Source organism: Sycon ciliatum, chromosome 5 (genome assembly GCF_964019385.1).
Source record: "Sycon ciliatum chromosome 5, ocSycCili1.1, whole genome shotgun sequence".
Taxonomy (NCBI): Eukaryota; Metazoa; Porifera; class Calcarea; order Leucosolenida; family Sycettidae; genus Sycon; species Sycon ciliatum.
The window spans coordinates 9,449,277-9,474,432 of NC_088647.1; the positions used below are offsets into that span (position 1 = coordinate 9,449,277).

The 25,156-nt window shown below is 47.3% G+C and overlaps 2 protein-coding genes across 2 annotated transcripts in view; one reads left to right on the plus strand and one right to left on the minus strand.

The window, feature by feature from the left end:
- Nucleotides 1-24,168, minus strand: LOC135817504 (leucine--tRNA ligase, cytoplasmic-like). Its single transcript, XM_065330705.1, has 37 exons — nt 24,118-24,168; nt 23,994-24,044; nt 23,796-23,909; nt 23,199-23,218; nt 22,104-22,191; nt 20,286-20,366; nt 19,667-19,810; nt 17,546-17,637; nt 16,666-16,854; nt 16,213-16,276; nt 15,452-15,519; nt 14,859-14,955; nt 14,211-14,339; nt 13,550-13,637; nt 13,112-13,188; nt 12,639-12,689; nt 11,973-12,113; nt 11,037-11,114; nt 10,648-10,733; nt 10,077-10,142; nt 9,474-9,556; nt 8,966-9,101; nt 8,514-8,606; nt 8,184-8,312; nt 7,529-7,580; nt 7,227-7,290; nt 6,772-6,884; nt 6,302-6,463; nt 5,144-5,224; nt 4,309-4,377; nt 3,877-4,038; nt 3,355-3,462; nt 2,788-2,895; nt 2,464-2,568; nt 2,004-2,105; nt 1,461-1,593; nt 1-1,022 (listed from the first exon to the last, which is right to left on the minus strand). Exons 2-37 carry the CDS (start codon nt 23,997-23,999, stop codon nt 802-804), a joined length of 3,600 nt encoding a protein of 1,199 aa, XP_065186777.1. The 5' UTR covers nt 24,000-24,044; nt 24,118-24,168; the 3' UTR covers nt 1-801.
- A 169-nt stretch (nt 24,169-24,337) lies between these two features.
- LOC135817502 (probable GTP-binding protein EngB) overlaps nt 24,338-25,156 on the plus strand; it is a 3,803-nt gene continuing 2,984 nt past the window's right edge. The window contains exons 1-2 of the mRNA XM_065330704.1: nt 24,338-24,640; nt 24,779-24,871. Coding sequence (XP_065186776.1) covers nt 24,440-24,640; nt 24,779-24,871 — 294 coding nt within the window. The 5' untranslated portion in view covers nt 24,338-24,439. The remainder of the gene's footprint in view (nt 24,641-24,778; nt 24,872-25,156) is intronic.

Here is a 25,156-nt window from a genome sequence, read left to right on the forward strand (position 1 = left end):
TGGTATTTTACACATTAGAAGCACTAGCGCAGGATGTACCCACGCTACTGCAAACTTTGGCTTTGTTCGCATGGTGAAGAGAAGAGCAAAAGATTGGCCCCACACACTACTGCCAAAGAAAGTGACAGACCAGGAGGTAGCAGTTATCAAAAGGATAATAAAAATACGAAGGAAAAAATTGGGAACACTTGCAAAGGTGACCTTCAATGATGATATGGCGGAAAACCGCGGCGGCAATGTCACAGCATAAGGCATGGTGAGCTATGGTACTCTCGACAAAAAGCTTGGTCATGACAGCAGTAGATGCATGGAAGCAGGATGGACAATAAATACATTATCATGCTCGCCTGTAATAAATACACAGCTGACTTTGTACATAAATGGCGGGGCTGGAAATCCGTTCGGACAAACCCGCCTCCAATTTCGGAGAGCAAGATGAAACACAGGAAACACTAGCAAACTAGAGACGGAGGATGTTTTGGAAGTGGCCATGCCTTCGTCTTCTGCACTGTACCAAAAGCCATGGTTGTGGCCATGTTTGAGCCCGCTATGCACGCTAAGCCAGAGTATTCTTCAGCCAAGAAATTATCACCAGTTACGTTCACGAGGAAAGTTTACAGAGCACAGGCAGCTAATCTTCCGGTAGCGTTCAAGCATGAGAGCATATCGCAGAGAAGACTCGAGCGAGCGGGCCTCTGATGAATAGTCAACCCATTCCGTAGGAGCTGCATACGAACGTTTAATGGAGCCGTTCACCAGTCAAGAACACGTTTCAACAGTGCTGCTACCAGCATGCTGCAATCAGACATCATACGTCATGTGATCTCCGACCAGGACAGCCTCTCCAAGCAGGCCGTCGGCGAGCATCTCCTGGACAAGCAGACCGGTCTTGTCAGCGTTGAGGGAGAACACTCCCTTGCCAGGCAGCTGCGTTTGGCCAGAGTGAGGTTCGTTGACTGACGGGATGACACGCATGCCCATGACTAAGTCGTTGTAGCGCCAGAACGAGATCTGACTGGCATCTGCAGCAGCAAATAGTCAGCACACGTACAATCACACATCAGCAAACGAACATCATACTGCCTTGATAGAACCTTGACAGGACAAGAAGACTGGTTATTGTGCAGCATCAGTGCTCCCATGAAGTTACTGTGCATCATCAGTGCTCCCATGAACCATCCGTGTGCACATGTGTCTACAGTGATGTACAAAGTACTACATGTAGTACCAAGAGTCCATATGCACTCTTGGTAGTACTGGAAGCAAGTGCAAGGAGACTCACTTAATTTAGGCTAAGGTCTGGAGAATCCATAAATACAAATACAAATACAAAAGCGCAAGGTATAGCATATCAACATATTACTTCCAGACAAAACAAGTTTATAACACAGGCACAGTACCACAGCTACTAATGCCAGGATGGCAAAAAGCATACATTCAACACTGTGTAAGCAGCTTACTGTCCATGAAGCCGTCTTGCTTGACTAGGCGTCGAGCCACCGACATTACTGTATCACCATTGAAGATCGGGAAGCGAACTGCAAAGTGTGGCCGCCCTACCTGCTGGTTAGACATGCTGGCAATGACGTGTGGCTAAACAGAGAGAGAGAGAGAGAGAGAGAGAGAGAGAGAGAGAGAGAGAGAGAGAGAGAGAGAGAGAGAGAGAGAGAGAGAGAGAGAGAGAGAGAGAGAGAGAGAGAGAAATACACACACACACAAGTACGAACGCACATGCACATAGCAAAGTCAATCCAGTCAGCCGTCCACAGAGTGCTGAATGCGAACACATACACATATGGAAGACAGACGGGTCCGCTTGGAAATACGCTGTAACTCAAAGTTTCATGCCTAAGAAATCATCACACAACACACGCACGCGCGCGCACACACAGAAAATTCTTGTTTACAGCATAAATTAGTAATGTGCCATTCTCAACCACCACTTTTCCCCGAGAAGTAGTCATATTGAGCTCGCACAAGCCAGCAAAACATAGAGATCCTACCTTCTCCTCAATCTTGAAACTACCGAAAGGCTGGCCAGGGTAGCACTGATCCTGAATCTTGCTGTCGGCATTGCTGCTGTCAAAGATCTGAATCTCTTCAAGCTGGATGGCAATGGCAGAGATAACAAAGATAAGAAATACCAGTACACCAATAAACAACCATTCCCGGTAGGTTACAGTCTGACACTCAGCTCAGCTACACAGGTAACAACCACACAAACCAAGCTGCATACACACACACACACATATACACATACACACACACATGCACGCACGCACACATGCGTGCGGAAACAACCCTTCTCGGGTGAAGGGAAAATATTGTGTGTGTGTGTGGGGGGGGGGGGGGGGGGGGTGTGCGCGTGCGAGAGACCTGCCACAGTGGCATGGACACAGCACCAGCATACATGACTACATCGGACCGCTGCCCAAAGCCACCATACTCCATAGGGTAGCATACCTCGAGTGTCTTCTTCAAGTACGCAATGTTCTGCTGGAGCAGGGGAACTTCATCGAATGATGTTGACAAGTTAAGGGCCGAGACGCCATGCTTTGAAGTTTGTTCCTGGTCAAGAAACACAGCATCAATAAAAGAAGACCATGAGAAAATAGGCCAGGCAAACTGCAAGTCTAAGCAGAGTGTAGCAATGCACTTTGCATTCCACTGATATAGCCTGTCAAGTGAAAGACCCTGGGAATTACAATATACCTTGCACATCACATTACACTGAATATAGCCAGTCAACTATCATATGTGGTGATTGGGTCTCCGAGATGCACGTACCTTCATGTACTGCACAAAGGGCATGACTTTCTTCATGTACTTCTTGATGTTGGGAATGTGACTCAGCTTGCCAAGCATGGCCTTGTTGTCGGGGAACACACCATTGCCCTGTCGATAATGGCAGGGGCAACAACAAGAACAAGAACAACAACAACAACAGATGGGTCACGCAGCAGCACAAGAGAACAACACAACAATTGTAAGTCTGCGAGGAGAAACTTGGCCAGCTCCTTACTGCCAGGTGAAGTGGCTGATCAGATAAAATCATGTTTCTGGAACAGTACTTCAGCCAGTTGAGATACCGTAGAAAGGGGACATTGCTTGAAGCTCTGGACAACACATTCTGAGCAAAGAAAGTGCAAGCTCTTCTAAGTATAAGTTTTCGTTTAAACAGAGATTAAGAACTCAGATGGTGAGCCAACTAAGCCGAGGTGAGCCAAGGATTAGTAAGTGGACTCGATCGCATAAGTTTTTTCCATGTTACAAACAGAGCGTACATTGCAATAACGATGGCAACAGACTAGACGCACAAATAAGGTCGTAGACATGGGTCGGGCTCCAACCTACCTCTTCATACGCTTGCTTCATACTGGTCAAAACACCTTGCTGCCAGGGCAGGTACTCCTTGGATACGTAGATGCTGGCATTGACGCAGTACTTCATACCCGCAATAGTCTGTAAGATGCACACGAATGTAGCACATGTACACATGCACATACGCACGGCGTGCACAAACACACACACACACACAACACACACACACACATGTACACACACACACACATGTACACACACACACATGTAGAACGTGCGCACATGCACAAACAGGGCGTATTGTCTTATGCGAACAGCTGAACTGGCAGCGGAATCCTTCTATCGCACAGAATCCGTCCAGATGTACTGCAGCACAGAGCAGTATTGGAAAGGCCAGTCTTATCAATATCGGGCCGGTAAAGACTCGCAGTTCAAGCTACCCCCCCCCCCCCCCCCCACACACACACACACAGGCAGAGTACAGGAACACAGTGAGTACTTCAAACAGGCATACAAGCTCGCACTGTACAACATCCCAGCAGGATACTGACTTACGGGAGTCGCTGCCTTTCCCTTGCCCTTGTTCTTGGCAGAGATGACGCCCTCGATGCGTGTGTGGAAGTCGTGGCGCGCGTCACCCAGGTACTGTGACTCAGCTAGCTTCAAGCTGTCGACTGTGCCTGCCTCTGGCCAGCGGGCATGCATGATGCTCTTCTCCTGTATGAAGAATGGAAGATGCAGAGCAAGCAGAATTCTTAGTTGTCAAGCTGGAGACGACTGATTAACACAACATACTTTGCAAGAGTATCACAAACTGACCGCATACAGCAAGAAGGAGAGGATTTCACACACCATAATGACCTCGGTGCAATCAAAAGAGATCCGATCCACCGACTGTTAAGGTAAACCACAGTATGAAGATCTATTCACGTTTCAAAGAAACCCCCCAAAAAAGAGCATAGCTTCGTAGAGAGGGCCACCTCTCACCTTGCCAAGCAGAGTCCAGATGTGCTCGCAGATATGAGGACAGAACGGCGCCAGCAACAGGGCCTGAACCTGAAGTGCACAAGAAGCACGCACACACACACACACACACACGCACGCACACACACACACACACACACACACACACACACACACACACACACACACACACACGTGTGTACCAGCGTTGGTTGAAGTCCACGTGGCCCGAGAATGCTTCTGCTTTTGCATTGTTGCATACAAGACCGTGCGTCTATGAAACCTCCAGCCACTTTCACAGCACCAAACTACGGTGAGGCACTGACCAACACTGGCCCACAACATAATACTGCAAAGCGAGAAACTTTCGCTACATGCAAATTTTGCATTAATAGGAAGAAATGCACTGGCTCATGATGAGAAACTTTCGCGATTCTATCCCTTCAGTTGGATCTTGTACAGTCTACAATCAATGCACAGAGCTGTTTGCGGCGATTTAAATTCACGATTCTGTGACAGTTTCGAAATAGCGAAATTAAAATCCCTAGCGAAAGTTCCCTACTTCGAAAACAGTCTACTAGTACGATGAAATGCTGCATAGTGATTCAGCACTGCAGAAGTAATCTGGTTCATGCTCTAATACATTGTCCCAAGGTAAACACACCCCTAAAGTCGCAATCCAACTACCCACAGAATAGATTGATATTGATAATATTTTTCAAGGATTCTCCAGAGGCAAATGGATGCCTATCAAAGGGAGTCTCCTGGGGAAAGGAAGTGAAGGTGGCTGTTATGAGAATATAATCATGATAAGTCACACCTGAATGGAGAGCACTCAGCTCAACCCAGCACCACTAACCTCAATGAAGCGAAGCACCAGGTCGCGATGCATACCGTCAGTGCCGGAAGCCGCCATGTCACGGTACTGGTCACGTGCAGACTGGGCAACAACAGACAATCAGCAACAACAGAGATCAATCAGGGATTAGAATACTTAGAAGAAAGGACACACTTTCATTCAGTCAACTCGGATGGAGAGCCAATGATAAAATTAACAGAAGAAAGGACCAAAGGCTTACAAGTTAGGGGTCGTCCACAAATATCAATATTTTTTTAGAGAAGATACTCGTTCGTTTGGGGGGGGGGGGGAGGCGGTTTGGTCCCTGTTTCTCGTCTTTGTGAAAAAAATATCGAACTCTATCTATGGACGGGCACTGTGCAAACATGTAGTTTATGACCTACAGAAAGTGAAAGTCAACCTCGTGAACATAGCCATGGCAAGGTTGTGCGACCGTGGCAACGTAAACCTAGGTGTATGGTGAATTTAGAGTTGCAGCTGGTCACGTTTCATGAGAAAATTGCACTTCATTAAAAAAATCTCGATCCTCTGCATAAACAGGTGTATGTTCGTTTTGAGGGGCCAACAGCCTTCCAACTTGGAAGGCTGTTGGCGTGAAATAACTTGAGAAAGGGGAAAGTGAGCGCACTCAAGACGAAAACAAGCTAAACAGCACACTTCCAAGTTGGACAACTATGGGTAACTTGTAACCTTTGGTCCTTTCTTCTTTTAATTTCATTCATTCAGACTTACTAGAAGGATTCTCCAAAAGTAAATGGATACTTATCAGGGATATTTCCTGGAAGGGTGGATGAGATTTCAGGTTCTTGAACAACATTACGAAACATTATTATAGCATGTTTGTCTCCGAGGAAACTAATCAAATGATTGTGGCTGGTTGCAGACTATGACACTAGTCTCGGCACAAATACTTGTACTTGGACAGAAGTGTATGCACTATGCAGTGAGATAGAACGTGTCATGTCCAGCGTGTGTTGACCGCCAGTTGACCGACTACATAGAGAGCTGCACTGTGCAGTCCTCAAACCAGTATATCACTGGATAAGGCAAGGGTACAGGGTGGCTCATAGGGTGGTGCAGTCTACTCTGACCGTACAGCACAGCTAGGGAATTCGATAAGTCGGGAACCCAGCATACAAACTTAGCCAGCCTACTTACCTGCAGCTCAAAGAAGCCAAACTTGAGGGCATCTCTGAAGAGCATCTTGCTAAAGCTCTCGTCAGCCAGCTGAATGCAGTTGTTGATGGCTGTCTCAAACACTTGATCCATGAAGAGAGTCTTGGGCCCGGTGCGGAGCGAGTCAATACCAGCCAACACTTCCTACATTGACAAAGTGGTACAGAAACAAGGAATAGATCATTGCAAAATAGTACCCTACAACAATCATCAAATACTACTATCCCCAACCCACATATAGGTAGGCGCATACACGCATGGAGTGTCCTACAAATCAGACAGCCAACAGACTGCAACACGAGACCAATCATCCGAGGTACCAAACCACATTACCGTGAAAACAACATCCGAATAATTCAGTCGACATTGGTAGTATATGTAGTACAAAAGTACAAAATTGATTGTCTGCGCCACGGGGTGGCCACCGAGGACAGGCTTGCAACGTCCCTTACCTTTGTCCATTCAACCTGCGTGTGCAGGCGCAGGATACCGGAGTTGGCAGTCTCCTCGGCAAAGTTAGCATCCTCCACGCTGTCACCAGCATCAGCAAGACCGAACCGCATGCCTACACGGCACAGCAGCAAAGCAACAGCGGGGAAAGGAGACATGTTTACGGAATGTTAATGAACTCTGAAACAGCCAGAGGTCCTGTGCAATCCAACACACTATGCAAGTACAGTGAATAATGCACAAGGCACAAAATTATAGAACAAAGTATGTTGTGACCCACCATTAGGTAACCATCAGACAGCAACAAGAACTGGAGACTGAGATTGATCACTGAAATATGATCACTGAAATATGAGCACTGAAGGCAAGAGATCCCTGGCAAGATAAGTGGAACTGCTATTCAATGTACGGACAGTGCTGGTTTGTTTGTTTGTTGCTTCATTGCGGCGACACCTACCATCAGCTGAGAACTGCTGCACTGCCTGATGCAGAGTGAGGAAGTTGCCAGTAGACTTGGACATCTGCACCGCAACACAAGGACAACACACACGCGTGCAAACACAGGAATCTGTCAGCATCACAGGGTGGGAGAGCATGTGAACAACGAATATTGAAGATTCAGGGTGAGGACACAGACACACAGACATACAGACCCACACACACACACAGACCCACACAGACACCCACCCACCCACCCACCCACCCACCCACCCACACACACACACACACACAAAGGAGGCGAGAGGAGCACACTAGTACCTTTTCAGAGTTCAACATCAAGTGTCCATTGGCACGCACTCCCTGGGGCCACCTAAACACACGCACACGCACGAGTAAAACAAGTTCAGTACCTACACAGTAAACACACATACCAGTAGCACACCAGTTTCACCATATTTACTCTTGGGTACTAGTAACAGGAGCGCATCGCAAACACAGACCAATTAGCAGGGTACTATCACGGCATGGTACCGGTACGGTATCATCTGCCCACATGATTGACTCCCCACACATGTCACGTACAGTACCACGAGAACACCACGTGGAGCTCCTCATGGTCGTGCTTTCAGGGTGGGGTGCATGAACAAGTCCTAACTGTAAGCCATACAACATGTACGAGCTCGTACACTGTATACATATTGCATGTTCTGCGGTCTATCCGTGATCACTTCACCTTACAGAAATAGTGAGCTGAACACTAGAGTAATGCCCTGGTGTGGGAACACGCGAGGCCCTAGTTCGCCTAAATTCGTCCATCGTTTGACCTTAGTTGCACCCAGAGGCCAGACATACCATCTCTCTTTACCTGGCTGTTAATAAAAGCGGGATGCTCTAGATTGAGAGAGAAGGCACTTAGGCAGTACATGTACATGCAAATCCAAATGTACACAGAAATTCATGCGCACCCACTCACCTGTTCTTCTCTTCCGGCCACATGGCTACGTGGTTGTACATGAAGTAGGTGAGATGATTGGGCACGAGGTCCTTGCCAGAGACGCGCAAGTCCAGTGGGTACCAGTACTGGAACTCATTGCGCATTTTCCTGTACAGCAGCAGCACATACACACAACATATCACAGTGCACATATTGCATGACTGGCAGCACTACAGCAATCTTGAATGTCGAGGAAAGGGCCTAAACTAGCCATGCAGAAGCTCGCCCAAAGGGTGCCCGGTACTGAAGTGCCCGTAACTTCGGGGTCCGGATAGCCGAGGTATGAGTGTTAACGGACTGTACACTTACTGGAGGATTGTAGCCGGGATGGTGCAGTCACTGGGAATCTCCTTGTCCTTCAAGAAGATATAGTCCCACACGGCCGGTGTCATCTGCTCCGGCCTGCACGCATATACGCACACACACACGCACGCACGCGCACACACACACAGAGTAGAAAATCTCAACGCAGTGATTGTGCGAGGATGGAAGTTGGCGTTGCACGATGCTGCTTAAGTTTCACTTGCCAGGCACCTTTTTAAAACAGTATAGACCTAGTTATAAACCCTTATCCAGTGTAGTAATGTAGTGCACTGTGATCAGACCACTACACAGACAATACAGTACGAAGTACCCCGGATAGCAACACACATGTACTATAAATGTGCCGTAACCATATTATAGACACATGGTGTTCTGCTGTCCCACGTGCTGCAGTGCTGAGGTGTTCACTGAGTGTACTCCAGTTCTCCAGTACTCACTTGATGTCACCAGTGCCTGGCTGAGAGCCATCGACTGCGCTCTGCAGGAAGTGCACCACCGTGTAATAGGCCATGTAGATAGTACTGTCCGACAGGGACTCAATCAACCAGCTGTCATCCCATGGCAGGCGAGTGCCTAACCGAATGCACAAATACACAGATGAACACCAATGAGAAGCAAGTCCCGCGCAGTGTTATGTGCCTTGTAGAGTTCTGAGGCATTTTCTAATTATAAAAGTCGGAATTAAGCTCTAAAAATATCACGGTTCGCGTGAGACTCGGTGAGAGGCCGAGTTTTCCGCATCCGTAGGAACACCACCACCCTCTATGGGTAAAGGTGCAAAAAACTGCAACACCCAAACAATTTCTTTGATTTTGTTGAATTGATGCGGAATTTTCTTGGGGACAATGTGCAATCGTGGCTGTGCAGGGGGCAGATCAGCACCATCATCAAGCGCCTCTTCATCAATGCACAAATTAACGATTGCAGTGCCGGCGCTCGCCTTACCCAAGCCGTAGATCCTAGCGCAGGCGTGATCATGGAGCCAGTCCAGGGTCTTCACGAAGTTGTGCCGTGTCTCGTCATGATACCTGCATACAGAACAATGACCGGAGGGCAACACAGAACAGGACAAGTGATGGCACAGGGGTGGATGACCAACAAAGAAAAGAACATCAGGATAAGATGTTAAAATGTACACATAGAAAACCCTTGCCACATTGTCATCGGGTTTATTAAGCCTGAGAAGTCGCCGAGGCCGACAAACTTGAAGTATGAGAGTTCCGTAGAAACAGACTGCTAGCACGGCAGAGTCTTCACTGCGAAATCCTTGAATCGCTTCTTCTTCTTCTGATAAACAAATAGTGCCACGGGAGGCATGCAGATGATTGCACACCCTGAAAGTAAGGCGTCGCTGAGACACCTGCGATGCTGTGTGCTGTGGGTTCGGACCGGCTCGAGGCGAAAACATCCTTGAATGCCTTCGAAAATGCTATGCCCTTCAAAGGCCTTTAATATAACTGCTGTGAATCCATGCGATCTATACTGGTATGTGATTGTTCATGGTTCATAGTACATGTACTTGTCGAAGTAGTGCATGAAGTGTCTTACGTTTCCATCTGTGCCAGAACATCTCCAGCCTCCTTCTTCCACTGCTCATCGCCGTACTGCAGCACCCTACAAAGTACAGATACACACACACACATACACACGCACACACACGCACACACACACACGCGCGCACACGCACACACACACACGCACACGTGTGTGTCGTCAAGCAGAGCAGTATGTAATACAGCACCGAGCAAGGAGGGAAACAAACAACATGCAGAAACGAACCAAAAGGATCACGGTTCGCGTGAGACTCGGCTGGAGGCAGAGTTTTCCGCATCCTTAGGAACACCACCACCCTCTATGGATCAAGGTGCATGGTAAATCAATAACCATCCAGGATGGTGCAAGGGGAACTTGTACCTCTAAATTAGTCTCCCATCCACAGTTCAACCTAACAATCAATAGACACTACAAAGAAAAATATACGGTATGAGAGTGGCAAACTGGGAACAGTTTGTACATGTATGAAAGGCTTTGCACAGTGGCCTGTGGTCCAGTGAGGATCAACACCCCTTTCCTTGCCCCACTTGAATGAACACACATAATCGAGGCAACCTGCCCTTACCATTGATCAGTTTTGGCAACAACGCAAGTGTCACCGGAGCGTGATACAACGCGCTTCTCTGGCTCGTAATAGATGATAGCTTGACCCTGCGGCAACGAAACAACAGAACAGGACAGCATAAGTGTTGATACAGCACATACCTGTATGCAGGACACCGGAGGATGTACCCAGTGTGCTGACAGTGCTCAACACCGCGGGACATTCAACATAACATGGTACATAGTATACTTGTGCTTATCAATCACACGAGATTATTTGTTGTTCTCATCGCTGCAATAAGTGGCAAGAACGTCACAATGCTGAGAGAGACTCACAGATGTTCCACTAGAACAGTAGAACTACAAGTGAAGCAACGCACAGGTGCATTACTGAAATGCCGATATACATACCTCATCAACCATAGACTTTTGCAGGATTTTCTTGGCATCCTGCACCTTCTCTCCCTTGCACTCACCTACCAGCATCACCTGCATAAAGCACACACACACACACACACACACACACACACACACACACACACACACACACACACACACACACACACATACACACACAGTGACACACACAGTGACACACACAGTGACACACACACACACACACACACACACACACACACACACACACACACACACACACACACACACACACACACATACACACATACATACACACACACACACACACACACGCACGCATATTTAGAGCCCTTGTACTACTAGTATGTAAGCCTTGCCTGATAGGTTTTACATGTTCTCACGATGACAGCGTGAACAAGGTGGAGAGCGTGAACAAGGCGGAGGACCCACTGTATGGGAAACAGTGTTCCTGACTGCAACCATAAACCGGTTTCCCATACAGTGGGTCCTCTGCCTTGTTTGCGCTGTGATCGTGAGAACGTGTTAAATCATCATCATCATGTACATGTACGTCCATGTCCTGTGCAACGTAGATTTGGAATAAAATAGGTGCACTGACAAATTCCGCTGGCTATCATGCCATGATAATGTGCACGTGTGTGTGTGTGCATGTGTATGTATGCCTGTGCACACAAATCCAGTCATTTGCCTACACACATTTTAACGAGGTTCATGATCAAAAGCCAACACGTGCGAATCCAATTCCCAGTCAAAGTGCCGATTTGAAACTAGCTTATCGAATCCCATAAAAGTATTACATCTCGGGCCAGTCGCCCATAGTCAGAACACTACAGGAAAGCATATGATAATGCTAGCACATGTACTACCACACAATCTGGACCTTATGGACCTTATGGGATACATTCCTGATTTGGAAAGCTAAAAAACCGTGATCAGTAAAAGACTTACACCCTCATAGAATCCCTTGAGGTACGTCTTCTCCTTGGCTTCCAGCAGCTTGTCACGGTCATTTTGACTAGTGACCTTGAACATCTCACAGGCCTTGACTGCAGACAGGTCACCGAAGTCTGGAATGTGGATGATGGGAGTCTGCAAAACAGCACATGGAGGGGGAGACGACGCATACAAATCAACAAATTTTGGCCGGTGAGAAACTTTGGCCGATCTCGAAATGAAACTTTTGGCCGTCATTTAACTTTGGCCGATTGGGGTTTTCAAAAAAAGAAATCGATTGGTACTTGCTGCTCTCACATACAGCCATGGCTCAATAACGCATCATTTGCCTCTATGACAAATTTCGGCCTGCAATTTACTTTGGCCGGTTGGTACCCAGCAGCGAAATCAGCGAAAATAAATCGTCAGCGAAAATAAGTTGATTACAGTTACACACTACTTCGCCATGCGTACACTAATTGTGAGTGGGCAAGGACTTAGGTTGGCTCTGCAGATAGAGCTTAGGCAACACACCCACCGTGCAGTGCTCCTATCCCATACACGAGAAGTAAGAAAAAGTCCACTAAGAGTCAGGCTTTGAAAGTACATGTGCTTAAAGTTGAACTCCATACATGGCATTGCAAAAAATGGAATAGACGCACAGCCAAGCTGAACACTCACAGGCTCAAAGGCAACCATTTCGTCCGTGATGCCAAACTTCTTGCGAAGAGCCTGTAAGGGAAAACGCAAACACAGATAGCAGTTGCGGAGTGATTTTCGAGGTGCCATCACAAAACACGTTGCAGAATCGCAGTCAAATCTCTCACTCAAGTCACCATGAAATGCCAGTACATGGATTCACGGGTCAGCAGGACGAACACTTCTGTCGAAATAGCTGCAGATCAGCAACTAAATTGTACCTGACCAACAATTCGCTGCCAGAAAAAGTAATTCCAACCAAGTCTTTCAAAACATTCACAGGTTTGAGGGAAAGATGCAAACAGTAAATGCCTGAAGAAAAAATTGACTGTCACAACCAGGACTAGAAGCAGGGAGGGACCTTTGCTTGAGGCCAGTGCAAAATGCAAATATAAAGCAGTGCAACTATACTTGGTAAACGGACAGTTGAAGGACATGACTAGACAATGGCTGACCTCCTTCTTCTTGAGGTCACGCAGGGCGGCAAAGTCATCAGGCGAGTCTGACGGTACAGAGGTGACGACACCGGTACCTGCACAACCACAACAACAAAAAAATGATTTGTCTGCTATCACGTGACATTCGGTGATATTCCAGTGTGGATTCTGTGCACTCAGGGTGTGGCGAAGAAAGTGATCCGATGCAGGTGCCGGTATGCACCTCGCTCTTTTGCCGTGCACGGCAATATCAAACACAGAGTAACTAAGCACACAAAGTAAAAGTGGGGAGGCTTCCTGCAGTTTCATAAACAGCTAAGAGTGGAATAATTATCGTGAAACGAGTTGAACTATTGCAGTGTTAATGGAAGAGAGCGTGTGGGCTCTTTAAGCACACAAAGCTACGAAAATGTGGCTTAAACGAGAGTGATTTTCACCAGCTAGGACCGCACTGACCTTTGTCTTCCTTGATGGTCAGCATAGGTAGGGTGTAGACCGTGGAGTATGTAGAGCGTGGTGCTGACAGCGCCACACCAAGCAAGTCCTGGACAAAGCGGAAAAACAACACCAACACACCAGTGCAAGTTTGCTGAGTACAACACAACACAACACAACTGTACCAGTGTCACAAAGCGTACTAACAAAAAATAATGCATCGGGTCTACAAATGCAATGCACACAAACCGTATGATTCTACTGAAGTTCCTACACATGCCCCATGCAATCCATAGAAGTAAACGGAAGTTCCTTCATGAAGATAATCATGATGAACAAGTACTGCATGGCTAGGAGGTGGCACTTACACAACCTGTAGACATGCATCACAATCTATGCTGGGCCACCACACTCGCAAAGGTATTGGTCAGCACCGTGCATGCATGATGGCCGCGTGAGCCTCTCTGCACATTCTCCACGGCAGCCATTGGAAACGTTTGGTACCACACCATTTATTTATCGTGCACAGCACAGAAACTAGAACAAAGCTACATGCACGCACTGACAATCACAAAAACCACACTGAACACCTAACATGACTCTTGCAATCCAACAACAGTCTGTACAGTCATGCATACAACAATACGTCACTTCACTCAACACAGACGACGACGACGTGTACCTTTCCGGTGAGAACGGCCAGCTCGGTGACCTTTCCAAACTCGGCCGTCAGCTTCTGGTAGGCCATGTTCCTTGCAGCACGGCGAGTGCTAACGAAGATCTCACCAGTGGCTGTTTCAAACGCAATGTACTGTGAGAACAGAGGAAAGTAATGGTATACAGAATACAGTCAACAGCAAATTTCATCTTTCACCGAGAGTCTAGCCGTATGGATAGACGAGAAGGCAGAAATGCCTGTGTATCTGGTGAAGTAAAACAAAAACAAACAATCAACAAACAAATACAAAACTGAGTGCAAGACAAAGCTACTGTACAGTGTGAACCTGTCTTAGCACACAGCGTAAGGGTGCCCACAATCATGACCTCTGTGTGCAGGCGGTCTCCCCTTATGCAGGGCCATTCACTGGACACGATGATACCCTTCGGTCCAGGTTCTGGTGGTCTTCTGGGACAGGTGGTACCCTTGACAGGTTGCACTGTGCCCCCTCCCCTCCCCCCCCCCCTTGGTGAACAATGTTTACGTATTTTCATGTAGACTATGTATGTACAGGCGCCCGCCACGCATACACACGTGAGCAGCACATGTGTAGAAATATTCTGCACACCACACACGTCACAAACAGCGCCAGCAGCAGCAGCAGCAGCTCACCGTAATGTCGGGATGGAGCCAGCAGTTGGTCTGGCCGTACATGGTCTCCGCACGCAGAGTGGCGGCAACAAGGAACACACGCTTGTCACCAGCAAACCTATCCAGCAGAACGAACAACGCCATCTGTTATCACAGTGTGCATCTCACTGTGAAACTTCAGTAGAACTAGCCTGGTCTAATACAACATACTGACTAGTTCCGGGAATGTGAATGGACCGTGTGCACGATATCATAATGACGACATCCGTACACATTGCCTGGACGAAACGGGCACTTTGAAGAGACTGTTGCCATAGTTCTGGTGCTGTGCAGATCTGAAAAGAGCACAACGTCCCATTTCATCCTACAGATGTGTACGCACGTTGTACACACTTCATGGTGCAGCCTAGCTATGATGCTACCCAAAGTCACTTGACATTGTGTATAGAGGACCACAACCCCAACCCGGGCTCAGAAGTCAGGACCTCGGCCGCAGGCTCTAGGACCATTGGAGGAATAGTTTGCTGCAGTTTCCCAGCAGTGCAATCATCCAAATGATGCGAATTGCTACCACCAGGACAGAACAAAAACACGCCCCGCCCCGTTGAACTTACGCAAGCTTCTCTGGGTATGGAGTCTGCACGCCAAGCTTGATCAAAGTGTATTCCTGTGGCCCTACACCCTGGAAGCAAGATTCCGAGCAAATCCCAAACCAACAAACAGCCATCGGCAAAGTAAAACGCTCATACATGCAATTCAAACCACAACAAAGAGATTGAGAAGTAGTTAGTTCAAGCTCTCGAGCCTTGTGACATGAATCAGAATTTGCGTGGACAGCTTGCACTATGTATACTACCTGTTCAAATTGCCTCAACAAAATACATCGCACTCGAACACAGCAATGCGCGTTGAGATGTGGCTGCTAGCGCACAAGTACATGTACTTGGCGACTTGAGGAGCTGCAGAAAGCATCCGAACGCATCTTCAAGTGCAGTGCTGCTCAGAGAATTCCAATCGGATGAATCACGTCTTCGCCCTGCGCAAGCTCACATGCCAGTGTTTGCAGGCCTAGGGCTGCTCACCGCCCTGTACCACTTCACATCCCACTGTTCGCAGGCCTAGGGCTGCACACCGCCCCTGTACCACTGCACATCCCAGTGTTTGCAGGCCTGGTGCTGCACACCGCCCGGCGTGGCATTGACTCACTTGATCGGACTGAGCACTGCACTCTACGCTGCATATACAAACGTATCATGGTTTATCTTGCAAAACAACTCTCTCCCAAAGATCCATGTCCACAGTGCATGAAGCAGCCACTTTCACAGCGTCGCCTGCCTTGCTGACACCGTTGTATGCGAGTACACGTGTAACTTACCTCACCACTTGCACGGTCATGATCCATACACGGCTGTCCGTCCACAGGCGAGAAGATGGAGTAACTACAAAGCACAACCGGTCAGAGTGGCAACACACACACACACACACACAGCAAATGTTATTCTACTAAATAAGGTACTGCCCGTTTATCTTATCCATTGTGTATTGAGTGGAAATACGTCTGTGAATCACTCACTAGGAATGCACAAGATGACTCACGTTGCATAGTCTGAATGAGCTACATTACTAACATAAACACAGCAGCAGCAGCACTATTCGACTGCATGCAAACTACGGCATGGTGCATGAACATGATCATCAAGATACAGAGCAGGAATGAGTGGACAATGACAAGGTCTCACTTGATCTAGTGCCCAATTCTGGAAAGTAACAGCAGATTGCCTATAAGAGTACATGTGGTTGAGGGAACTGAACGACCAAGTGCACTCACCGAATACCAAAGTCCAACCTGCCACGCTCCTTCAGACGCATAAACTGCCAGCGCACAAAGGAATCATAGTACTTGTTGATGTCAGTGGTGATGAAGGAACGACGCCAGTCAACCTTCACGCCCATACACTTCAGGTCTTCCTGTGCCTTGGGCGGGAAATACTTCAGCCAGTGCTGAGGATCAGCAAACCTAAACCACACCAAACCATAACAATAACAACAACGACGACGACAACAACAACAACAACAGCAGCAGCAACAATAACACAAAATGCAAAAGTGAGAAAGAGAAAGAGAGAGAGAGAGAGATGGATAGATAGATAGATGGATAGATAGATAGATAGATGGATAGATAGATAGATAGATAGATAGATAGATAGAGAGAGAGAGAGAGAGAGAGAGAGAGAGAGAGAGAGAGAGAGAGAGAGAGAGAGAGAGAGAGAGAGAGAGAGAGAGAGAGAGAGAGAGAGAGAGAGAGAGACTGACTGTGCATCATGGCAGCTCAATCTCAGGCCCGCCAGAGCCGTTCCGGTTTGTCAGGCAATGACCTGATCACCTTTTCGGCCACTCATGTGTGCTTATTGCTGAGGTAATGTGTGCCCTCTATACCATACACAAAGCACACACGGTTATGGCACGGCCGGACAAACAAAAACTGCTTCCGCCAGTCCCGAATCTTCCTTTTTCACTAACACATGTACTAGTAATAGAACACTTATACAAAAGAGAAAGGACCAAGGAACTACAAGCTATGCTATACTGTCCACGAACACCACCAGTTACTAAACAATCAGCTCATGCGATAACAGTGCACGACACTGACCGACGGTACTGACATTCTACAACTAACTGGCTCCATCCGAGTCCAATAGAACACCTACTCTTTGATCTCCTCATCCTGCAGTCCAAGGGAACGCATGATCTGCCACTGCCATTTAATACCGCCGGTCTTTGCTGCCACCTTGCTCTTGGGCTACACCATGCACAACAAAAGCATATACACAGGTACACATAGTCATACCAGTTACAAAGGATATACACAACCGCACACACACAACCGCACACACACACACACACACACACACACACACACACACACACACACACACACACACACACACACACACACACACACACACACACACACACACACACACACACACACACACACACACACACACACACACACACACACACACACACACACACACACACACACACACACACACACACACACACACACACACACACACACACACACACACACACACACACACACACACACACACACACACACACACACACACACACACACACACACACACACACACACACACACACACACACACACACACACACACACACACACACACACACACACACACACACACACACACACACACACACACACACACACACACACACACACACACACACACACACACACACACACACACACACACACACACACACACACACACACACACACACACACACACACACACACACACACACACACACACACACACACACACACACACACACACACACACACACACACACACACACACACACACACACACACACACACACACACACACACACACACACACACACACACACACACACACACACACACACACACACACACACACACACACACACACACACACACACACACACACACACACACACACACACACACACACACACACACACACACACACACACACACACACACACACACACACACACACACACACACACACACACACACACACACACACACACACACACACACACACACACACACACACACACACACACACACACACACACACACACACACACACACACACACACACACACACACACACACACACACACACACACACACACACACACACACACACACACACACACACACACACACACACACACACACACACACACACACACACACACACACACACACACACACACACACACACACACACACACACACACACACACACACACACACACACACACACACACACACACACACACACACACACACACACACACACACACACACACACACACACACACACACACACACACACACACACACACACACACACACACACACACACACACACACACACACACACACACACACACACACACACACACACACACACACACACACACACACACACACACACACACACACACACACACACACACACACACACACACACACACACACACACACACACACACACACACACACACACACACACACACACACACACACACACACACACACACACACACACACACACACACACACACACACACACACACACACACACACACACACACACACACACACACACACACACACACACACACACACACACACACACACACACACACACACACACACACACACACACACACACACACACACACACACACACACACACACACACACACACACACACACACACACACACACACACACACACACACACACACACACACACACACACACACACACACACACACACACACACACACACACACACTTGGACACGCCAACAAGCAAGAACATACACAACATTGAAGCAATCCTGAAATAAGTCTACGCAAGCATAACAGCAGAGAAGGCCGGTCCCTCACTTGACGGAAATAACACAAGGCAAATCCTGCAGTGCATGTGCGCCAAGAGAGTGGAAAGAAGGGGGACAGACAAACATGCAAGACAGACAGATAGACAGTCAGACAGAGAGGGAGTGAGAGATGGGTTTCTACACTACAGCAGTACACGCCGTAAAGAAGTCTAAATTTAATGTGACACAAAAGTACAACCAAATACATAACTTTAACTCGGACACTGAGCCAATAATGAAATGTAAAATAGAAGAGAACACACATGGGAACGAGTTATGAAGCAACTGTCCACGACTGTAACAAGTCCCCATTCCCATGTGTTCTATTCTATTTTAGATACATACCTTCTTTGTGAACTTGGTCGGGTCAGCCATCTTTTTCTCAGCAGTAGCTTCCTTCGCTGCTGGTTCCACAACTTCAGCATCAACTGGGAAGTTTGGTGGGTAGCCAAACTGCTGCATCTCATACTTGAGCTTGTCAGCACACGCCTGGAGAGCACATGCAATTAACGCAAGTGGATCAACTCGAACAGTTTCCTCCCAGACAAGAATGTGATAATACTAAGAAGAAGGATACACTTCAGGCTCTTGAACAACATCTTGAAAGTGTTCACTAGGATCAACTCTACACAGCACACTGTCCTCCAAAGCACACTGCCCAATACACCAGGTGCAAAGTAGCAGAGCCTGCGCAGTTGAGCTGACAAGTCAACGACTGCAGCACTGCCCTGTTCAAACGCGCTGTTCCGAATGCCAGCCGGATTTACAACTTGGACCCTGGCTGACTGGATACAACACACATGCCACGCCAACATGGCGGGTGAGTCCAAAGTCAAACACTCTGCGTGTAGTGGTGGGGAGTGCAAAGAAGTTTTCAAACAAACATGTTATGTGTAGAGGTGGGGAGTGTGAAGTGGCATTTCATACAAGCATCTAGTCAACTATCAAGACACGCGCTACTAACCGGAATTGGCATGCCCGTGCAATGGAAACCAAAAGGGAAGAGGCACCTCTTGCCTTTGAGACGCTGGTAGCCGACAGCAAACTGTATGCCACAGGAACACACCAAAGGGAAGAAAAGACCATAGAGGTATGAGGGCCTGAATTGCTAGCTCATTAGAAATAGACTCAATCTGACCAATCTGCACGCAGATACAGGCATCCATGACAAGGATGCTCACCCACCCACCACACCGTGCAAGGAGACTCCCAATAGTCACTGACTAGTCCCGATGAGCACTTTAAAAATAGCCATTCAAATCCAAACATCCACAGAACATGCCTCAATGGCATTGCGCTGCACCACGTGGTAGATCTGTATTCACAACATATGTAGGAGTGCATGAGTGGGTGGGGGCTAAACGCAAAACAAATGAATACGAAAAAAAAGAAACACAAAGGCACACAAAGCAAATTCCGTTGTGACTCAGAGTTTCATGGCTGAACCAATCATCAGACAGTCACAGCGGAATTTGCCAAGGTTTTCATTGTGTGCCTTTGTGTACGCCGCTCTGCCTAAATCAGGTATTGAGCACTTTCGCAGAACCTAAGCCTACTACCTTTGTGTATAAAAAAAAAGAAACCAAGATGAGCACACAGTACGGACACATAGATACCTTACCTCAGCCTGCGATGGTAAGTGTGTCATGGTGGCAGTGAATACGCCAGTATCACACCAGAAAACACACACGCATGCACACGCACACACACACACAAGCGCATGCACGCACACACCACATAAACACACACACACACACACATGAGCCAGTATATTAATGTAGTCCTCAACACACATTTGAAGCAAATGACACTGAAAAGTGCCGTTGTACGGGACAGCCCCTAAGGTAACGTGAACACTTTGAGGAGCAACACAAAGGTACACACACACCACATAAACACACACACACACACACACACACACACACACACACACACACACACACACACACACACACACATGAGCCAGTATATTGATGTAGTCCTCAACACACATTTGAAGCAAATGACACTGAAAAGTGCCGTTGTACGGGACAGCCCCTTAGGTAACGTGAACACTTTGAGGAGCAACACAAAGGTACACACACACCACATAAACACACACACACACACACACACACACATGAGCCAGTATATTGATGTAGTCCTCAACACACATTTGAAGCAAATGACACTGAAAAGTGCTGTTGTACGGGACAGCCCCTTAGGTAACGTCAAGAGTACATAACCCCCCAGAGTGTGCAACTCCCACATACCCTGCTGTCCCGACAGAATTTCAAGTTGACGTCATTAGTTATGACGCAATGCTCCTTGCACCAGTGATTTACAACATGTGTACGGGTGTCAACGCATCACACGTTTTTCTTTCCAATAATTTGTACAGGATCGATCGGCTTCGGTCAACCACAGGTTCCGGATTCGTCTGATAATCCGTGTACAGTGCATTGCATCATCAAAATGACGTCAACTTGAAATTCTGTCGGGACAGCACCCATAGTGGAGTTGCACACTCTGGGGGGTTATGTACTCTTGGTAACGTGAACACTTTGAGGAGCAACACAAAGGTACACTGGTAGGTAAAGGAATTCCACATGCCGGCCGGGGGAACAATCTTATTGAAAGTCTTGCTCGTGTGATAGGCTCGTCTGGAGGCAAGGCGAAGATAATATCCAGGTACATTCTTTCATACTGATCATGAATCACATGATCGTTCAAAATTAATTGTGAGCCAATCATGAATGATATTCATGTCAGTGGAAAGTGGGTTTTTTCCTTCAAAATGTACTCTTACCTTAGAGATGCAAAACGTGTGGCCCAAGTGAAGACGTCCGTTCATGTACGGAAAAGGGAACGTGGCAAAGTACTTGTCCTGGCTGAATGCGCAAAACATGCACGCATACGCGCACACACACGCACACATACACACACACACACACACACACACACACACACACAAGCAAAGACACATGCACAGACAGACAGACACACACACAAGCACGCGTGCACACACACACACACACACACACAACATTCACCCACATTAAACAACTAATTAATTATCCTTCCTTGATTCTGATCGTGCTGCCAGCAGGAAGTGTTCATGGCACACTAAAGACTGGGCTACATGCACTGAACAATGAGCTAGATTGCACAGGTATATCATACGGCCATCAAGCGGCACGATGGCAAGCATGGCACACAGTTAAGACTGCACAAGTATATCGTATGCCCATCAAGCGACACGATGGCGAGCATGGCACACAGTTAAGACTGCACAAGTATCATACGGCCATCAAGCGACACGATGGCAAGCATGGCAGCTGGACTGCACAAGTATATCATACGGTGGCCATCACGCGACATGATGGCAAGCAACGCACACACAGTTCAGACTGTGCAAAAAAACACTTTGGTACTGGTTCCAACTCAAGCAAAGCAAGTCTTTAAAACTGTGAACAGCACCTGTGTGAACACAGTCTACTTGCGCTAAAAGCCATGCACATTTGCAAAAGGGACAGCGTGTATGCATACGTGTACAGTATCTAGTAGGTCACACTCGTGCCGAAAAGTCACCCGCTTACAGATAAGTCATGCACTCACCGGTGAGTCACGCAATTTTGTCCCAAGGGCCAAGCCAGATTACCTAAGTGTGCGACTGTATAGAGAGCGCAGACTGCACTACGGCTCAGCCATCACAGCAGTGGATGCCACTGGGCGCATGTGCTTTTCTTCTAAATTGACAACAGCTGCGAGAATTCTAAATTTCTCAGGCATGTGTGGGCTTTATCACAAAGATGATAATGCTAGTATTCAGCATTTTGAGAAGGTTCGAACATCACCCAGGCGATCAGCGCAAATGGCTAACCTTAATTTGCCTTACCTGGCATCTGGGGAATCCGCCTGAATTGCAATTAATGACATATGTGAATGCACACAAACATGCGCGCACACACACAAACACACACGGACACACACACACACATGGACACAACAAACACACACACACACACACCCTCATGCACACCCACGGATAGATACACACACACACACACGTGTGCGCTTGCACACATACATACACGTGCGCATTCGTGCACGCACACATATAATAAATACAAACAAACAAACAACACACACACACACACACACACACACACACACACAACACACACAAACACACACACACACACACAACAGCATATGAATGGACAGGTTGAACTAGCGCACACATACACACCCACCAGTGTAGAATATGCCAATATGTGTGTGTGTTTGAGAATGAATGGACTAGTGTACCAGTCACATGACCCAGACAGTATTTCAAGTTATGTGTGCAACTGGCACCACATAAAGAACACACCAGACATGATCCCATGTCAAAATCAACACCAGATAATGTAGTCTACTCGCAAGTAAGGCAGTAGATGATACTACTTGGCCTCATTTGTCAAAGGCGTAGAATAAATCAGATACTACTCACAGCAGGGGCATCCTCCTGGAACACTTGGTCCTCACGCCACCTCTCTTGAACTTCCAGCTCAATGTCACGAAGAGCTTGCCGTTTGGCGAAGCTCTCCGGCTTCTTCTTCTCGGTCTGAGAAGACACGAAGCATGAACAGAAGTTATCCCCATCACGACTTGCAAGTCACTAAAATCGAGAGAAGAGAAAACTACGTACCGCCATCGTTACAGACCAGCGTGGTATTCACAGATACTCACGCACGCCTTCCTGGGATCGAGTGAAAGGGAATAGATCAGTTAGCTTTGCCTGATGCAGAATACTCAAACAACAACTCACTCACTTTCTTACTTCCACTTGTTCGAAACAAACAAGAACAAAACGCAAGATCAAGGATCAGCAAGAAAGCTAAAATAACTGCGTCATTTTTGGACAGAGAGCACGATGTCAAGGCGTGCTGCAATCGACTCGATCGATCGACTCCATTTTCTGCTGCCGGCCATGACACCTTCAGCTGCTCGAGAAGGGAATTTCCCCTTCCGTCAAGCGAGGTGCTTCAAAATTGACAAAAAAGAAAAGACAAGTGATGAAGTCAAAATACAAAATCAAGGGAAGCAAACATCAAAATTGATTGGAATATCTGTTCTGCAGCTGAAAGTGGAAGAATGTGTGGCCCATATGCCAAGCATGCCGTGCCCTGGTGGTGGGCAATGCGCTATACACTACCTCAGTACTTTTCACCGTCCAAACCACACATTGATAGGGCGAAGAAGTTTTTCAATCGAGCAGAGTATACTTTGGGTTCACCAAGACGTGTTTTCTTCCCCGAATCTCAACGGGAGGAGGGTCCCAAGGCACTACCCGAGGTTTGTTTCTATCCACATCTAATGGCTAGTAATGTACAAGTACAAAGGCATCACTGTATTAGGTAATGATTCAGATGATGCTGTAGACAGGCACATAGGTATTGTATCTTTTTTGTACTTCTTGTTTTTACGTTTCAGATTGTTGTTATGGGCCAACCCAATGTGGGGAAGTCCAGTATTGTCAGGTCAATGGTCCATGAAGATGTGAAAGTCATCGTTGCCACATACAAGGTATGTGTGCGCACAAGTGACTGTGTGCAGTGTGTGTGTGTGTGAGAGAAAGGTGTTGCTCTTTGATTCCAGTATGTGGTACTAGTACCCCGATCACACCTCCATCCTTTTTTCACTGATACTAGTACCGGTATGCACTTTCTCATCGCCCACTGTGACTTTTAAAAGTGTACATTGTAATATTATATGAGGTGTGGCTAGCCGTAAGCCAGGGAATTGGAAGTCCGAATCCACCCATCATTTCAAGAGAGAGCGTCCAGCGTGATGCGCGAACTTGGTCATGTG